General features: G+C 48.1%; 1 protein-coding gene across 2 annotated transcripts in view; it reads right to left on the bottom strand.

Moving 5' to 3' along the window:
• Positions 1-5263: 5263 nt before the first annotated feature.
• KCNAB3 (potassium voltage-gated channel subfamily A regulatory beta subunit 3) overlaps positions 5264-6000 on the bottom strand; it is a 61870-nt gene continuing 61133 nt past the window's right edge. For both annotated transcript variants that reach the window (XM_066590085.1, XM_066590087.1), the window contains one exon: positions 5264-5681. In XM_066590085.1, coding sequence (XP_066446182.1) covers positions 5592-5681 — 90 coding nt within the window. In that variant the 3' untranslated portion in view covers positions 5264-5591. The remainder of the gene's footprint in view (positions 5682-6000) is intronic.

The raw sequence follows: 6000 nt of genomic DNA, 5'->3' as shown, positions 1-6000 counted from the left end.
TATCCTAGTCATGTGGCAAGGCCTCTTTAGAACGTCAGGGGACATTGACTTATATGGAGGCTACCTACCAACAGGTGGAGCTGTATAGTAATTATACAGTCTTCCATGTGCATACAAAGTTTCCCAGGAAATTATTGCATGGCCTTTAAGTGTTCCTACTCTTACTTGGCACTCTCCCCAAGGGGAAACAGTACCCCTTCTTCCGCATGTCACAATCTTCTCAATCAGCCAATCATAACCCCGTTGTACACCGATGGAAAAGCAAGAACCCCAAAACAGTTGTTTGCAGATGGGTTTCTTTACCTTATGGAGAAGACTACTCTGGCTTATATCGTTAGTCATGTTTCAAGGCCTGACAGAAGGTGAGACATTGACTTGTAGGGAAGCCAGCTTCTGATTGCTGGTGCTACAAAGGCATTGTACCATCTTCCATTTGCATATAAAATTTCCCAAGGAGCATTGCATGGCTTACAAGTCTCCCTACACCTACTTGGTGCTCTCCACAAGAAGAAACATTACATTTAATCTCTATGCTGCATTTGGTTATTTCTGCTGCCATCTTGTGTTTCAGGTAGTGTCTTACACTGTGCTACATCTTGTTCAGCGTAATTCATGTGAGAGTTGCTATAACTTGGAGGTATATGGGATAAATTGTTTTCCTGAAGCCATCAAAAGCCCTATAATACTGCTTGAATACAAAGATTTACAAACAGGTATTTAAATCAGACTTATCGGAGGATTTAATTGTGCGCCTGTCACGATAAGTCAGTTATAGAAATACTATCAGTTCGGTTTGACCTCCTTTTTGCTTTCTGCTTGCGTTTCATGCCAAATGCCTGCGGCTGCAGCATGCAAGTGAGAATCAGTCTACAAGAGCAGCATCCTACTAGTATTATATAAGAGATGGACCCTGCTAGCGTGCTTGGGGTCGAGGCTTAGGCCTCTTTCAGGCGGTTGTAACGTGGCGGTATCTTAGTGTCCATACTGTGGCTAAAAGTCTTGCTTTAACTGCCAGTCTAAAAAACCAACAGTATTATATATCCTGTGATGCTGTTAGTTTGGGTCAGTTGACCCGTAAGTTGGGCTGGGACTTGTGGCTGTGATATGGACACTAAAATGCAGACGCATTACAGCCATCTGAATGAAGCCTTAAAGTGGGTCATTGTTCATTAGCATCGGTTGCCTTCTTTATCTTGATTCAGAGGGGTATTTTTATTGAAGGGGTTCTGTCATCAAAAAAAGAAAAAAAAATCAATACGTGCCTATTCCTCCCCAGGCAGACTCCTTACCGCATCTCCCCCCTGCCAATCTTCTGCAGTCCCCCATGTCATCCCACCGCAAGCCGGATACGTCCATTCTTCTCATTCTTCTTCCTGCCGGGCAATGTATGCTACGTCACTAGTTACATAACGTTCACTGCCTAGGAAGGAATGCCGATATATTGCTGAGACTGCGCGCATATGCAGTCTGCAATAGCTCAATACTCCCTGCTAGGCTGTGAATGCTACGTCACTAGTGACATAGCATACATTGTCTGGCAGGAAGAAGAATGTGAGGAGAAACGCATCATAAGAAGAGGATCCATCCGACTTGTGATGACGTGACCCGGGGGAATGCAGGATCCAGGAGAAGATCAGTGGGGAGAAGATACGGTAAGTAGACTGCCTGGGGAGGAATGGGTGATTTTTTTTTTTTTATGACAGAACCTCTTTAATGAATGTAGCTGATAGTCTTGTGTTACATTGTCTGGTGTTGTAGCATGCCCCCGGCACACAGCTGTGTGGCAATGGGATGAATGGTTTATAGTGGTGATGCTGTAACTAATGCTTACTTATAATAATCTGTACTGTGGCAATGATTCACAGCTATTGACATAAGATAAAATTGCGCACTTCATGCTAAGGGGAAGGTGTCCTCCCTTCTGTCCACGCAGTGTAATGGGGAGACTGGACAGGCTGTTGGATTGCATATGTTAAGATGGCGGGGCTGCATATGCAATGATGCTGCTCTTCTACATAGAGCATTATAAGCCTGGCTGTCCCCCCTAAAGGGTGACACAATGGCAGAGAAAGAAGGGAGATCTGCTGCTCTTGCTCCTGCAGGGTAATACAGCCAGAAGGGAACTATGAGTCTGCTCCTCCTCCTGCAGGGTGATATATACAGAAGAGAGCTATGAGTCTGCTCCTCCTGCAGGGTGATATATACAGAAGGGAGCTCTGGGTCTGCTCCTCCTCCTGCAGGGTGATATATACAGAAGGGGGCTCTGGGTCTGCTCCTCCTCCTGCAGGGTGATATATACAGAACGGGGCTATGAGTCTGCTCCTCCCCCTGCAGGGTGATATATACAGAAGAGAGCTATGAGTCTGCTCCTCCTCCTGCAGGGTGATATATACAGAAGGGGGCTCTGGGTCTGCTCCTCCTCCTGCAGGGTGATATATACAGAAGGGGGCTCTGAGTCTGCTCCTCCTCCTGCAGGGTGATATATACAGAAGGGGGCTCTGAGTCTGCTCCTCCTCCTGCAGGGTGATATATACAGAAGGGGGCTATGAGTCTGCTCCTCCTCCTGCAGGGTGATATATACAGAAGGGGGCTATAAGTCTGCTCCTCCTCCTGCAGGGTGATATATACAGAAGGGGGCTATGAGTCTGCTCCTGCTCCTGCAGGGTGATATATACAGAAGGGGGCTATGAGTCTGCTCCTCCTCCTGCAGGGTGATATATACAGAAGGGGGCTATGAGTCTGCTCCTCCTACTGCAGGGTGATATATACAGAAGGGGGCTATGAGTCTGCTCCTGCTCCTGCAGGGTGATATATACAGAAGGGGGCTATGAGTCTGCTCCTCCTCCTGCAGGGTGATATATACAGAAGGGGGCTATGAGTCTGCTCCTCCTACTGCAGGGTGATATATACAGAAGAGAGCTATGAGTTTGCCCCTCCTCCTGTAGGTTGATATATATATACAGAAGCTGGTATGAGTCTGCTTCTCCCCCTGCAGGTGGATATATACAGAAGGGAGCTATGAGTCGGCCCTTCCTCCTGCAGAGTGATATATACAGAAGGGAGCTATGAGGCTGCTTCTCCTCCTGCAGGGTGATATATACATAATGGAGCTATGAGTCTGCTCCTCCTCCTGCAGGGTGATATATACAGAAGAGAGCTATGAGTCTGCCCCTCCTCCTGTAGGGTGATATATACAGAAGAGAGCTATGAGTTTACCCCTCCTCCTGCAGGGTGATATATATATATACAGAAGCTGCTATGAGTCTGCTTCTCCCCCTGCAGGTGGATATATACAGAAGGGAGCTATGAGTCGGCCCTTCCTCCTGCAGAGTGATATATACAGAAGGGAGCTATGAGGCTGCTTCTCCTGCAGAGTCATGTATACAGAAGGGAGCTATGAGTCGGCCCCTCCTCCTGCAGGGTGATGTATACGAAAGAGAGCTTTGAGTCTGCTCCTCCCCCTGCAGGGTGATCTATACAGAAGGGAGCTATGAGTCTGCCCCTCCTCCTGCAGGTTGATATATACAGAAGGGAGCTATGAGTCTGCTCCTCCTCCTGCAGGGTGATCTATACAGAAGGGAGCTATGAGTCTGCCCCCTCCTCCTGCACCGTGATATATACAGAAGGGGGCTACGATTTGGCCCCTCCTCCTGCAGGGTGATGTATACGAAAGGGGGCTATGAGTCTGCTCCTCCTCCTGCAGGGTGATATATACAGAAGGGGGCTATGAGTCTGCTCCCCCTCCTGTATGCTGATATATACAGAAGGGAGCTATGAGTCTGCTCCTCCTCCTGCACGGTGATATATACAGAAAGGAGCTGTGAGTCTGTTCCTCCTCCTGCAGGGTGATATATACAGAAGAGAGCTATGAGTCTGCTCCTCCTCCTGCAGGGTGATATATACAGAAGTGGGCTATGAGTCTGCTCCTCCTCCTGCAGGGTGATATATACAGATCGAATCTATGAGTCTGCCCCTCCTCCTGCAGGGTGACATATACAGAAGGAGGCTATGAGTCTGCTCCTCCCCCTGCAAGGTGATATTTACACAAGGGGGCTATGAGTCTGCCTTTCCTCCTGCAGGGTGATATATACAGAAGGGAGCTATGAGTCTGATCCTCCCCCTGCAGGGTGATATATACAGAAGGGGTCTATGAGTCTGCTCCTCCCCCTGCAGGGTGATATATACAGATCGGATCTATGAGTCTGCCCCTCCTCCTGCACGGTGATATGTACAGAAGGGGGCTATGAGTCTGCTCCTCCTCCTGCAGGGTGATATATACAGAAGGGGCTATGAGTCTGCCCCTCCCCCTGCAGGGTGATATATACAGAAGGGAGCTATGAGTCTGCTCCTCCTCCTGCAGGGTGATATATACAGAAGGGAGCTATGAGTCTGCTCCTCCTGCTGCAGGGTGAAATAAAAAGAAGGGAGCTATAAGTCTGCTCCTTCTCCTGCTGGGTGATATAAGAGTGTATAGAAGGTACCTCTGAGTCTGCCCGTCCTCCCGCAGGGTGATATATACAGAAGGGAGCTATGAGTCTGATCCTCCCCCTGCAGGGTGATATATACAGAAGGGGTCTATGAGTCTGCTCCTCCCCCTGCAGGGTGATATATACAGAAGGGAGCTATAGGTCTGCTCCTCCTGCTGCAGGGTGATATATACAGATCGGATCTATGAGTCTGCCCCTCCTCCTGCAGGGTGATATGTACAGAAGGGGGCTATGAGTCTGCTCCTCCTCCTGCAGGGTGATATATACAGAAGGGAGCTATGAGTCTGCTCCTCCTGCTGAAGAGTGATATATACAGAAGGGGGCTATGATTCTGCCCCTCCTGCAGGGTGATATATACAGAAGGGAGCTATGAGTCTGCTCCTGCAGGGTGATATATACAGAAGGGAGCTATGAGTCTGCTCCTGCAGGGTGATATATACAGAAGGGAGCTATGAGTCTGCTCCTGCAGGGTGATATATACAGAAGGGGGCTATGAGTCTGCTCCTGCAGGGTGATATATACAGAAGGGAGCTATGAGTCTGCTCCTCCTCCTGCAGAGTGATATATACAGAAGGGAGCTATAAGTCTGCTCCTTCTCCTGCTGGGTGATATAAGAGTGTACAGAAGGTACCTCTGAGTCTGCCCGTCCTCCCGCAGGGTGATATGGACAGAAGGGAGCTATGAATTTACTCCTTCCCCATCAGAATGACACAGATGGGAGCTATAAGCTTGCCCCTTCCCCTGCAGGGTGACAGCATGAAGCAATAAGTCCTTTTGCACAGAAAATTAGGTATAAAGAATATGAGAGCAATGAGTCTGTTTTGCTATGAGCCGTTTTCCATGCTTATGTCCTTTCTCCGTTGTACCAGTTAAGCCTTTATATCTCTGCCCCTCCCCTTGCAGGGTGACATGAAGTAATGACCCCATAGTACTAAGCAGGCAGCTGGTTTTCCTCCCATTATTGCTGGCTAAATGTACTCCTCCCGCTCTCTCAGCACTGCCAGAGTGGGGGACCATGCACCAGGCGAGCGTAATTTCATATGTCCTATGTCCTCAATCTTTGAGGATGCTTAAGAGGGTTCCAGAATGCGGAGAGGAAGGTCCTCACGCGCGGGAATCCTTCTTTATGTTGGGTTTGTTGCCAAGAATCTGGTCTATCTCTCCTACGATCGGAGGTGTTATCTGCGAGAGCACCTGGAAGTAAAAAAAAAGTAAATAAAGTGTCAGGTATGTAGAAATTCCAAAGATCTTAATCATATAATAATAATAATCTTTATTTATATAGCACCAACATATTCCACAGCGCTTACAAGGACAGGGAGATACAGAAAGACAAAAATACCAAAACCACGGTTACATGTAGTAATCAGTTGATGGAAACAGTAGGGGTGAGGGTCCTGCTCCAACGAGCTTACATACTACAGACAATGCGGTGATACAGAAGGTAAAGGGCCTGGAGATGAGCACGGTATGGCGAGGTGGAAAGTGAGGGATACTATACACATAAACAATG

This window comes from Eleutherodactylus coqui, chromosome 2 (genome assembly GCF_035609145.1).
Source record: "Eleutherodactylus coqui strain aEleCoq1 chromosome 2, aEleCoq1.hap1, whole genome shotgun sequence".
Lineage (NCBI taxonomy): Eukaryota > Metazoa > Chordata > Amphibia > Anura > Eleutherodactylidae > Eleutherodactylus > Eleutherodactylus coqui.
Note: the sequence above shows the minus strand (reverse complement) of the source record. Positions and strands in the feature narration are given on the sequence as shown.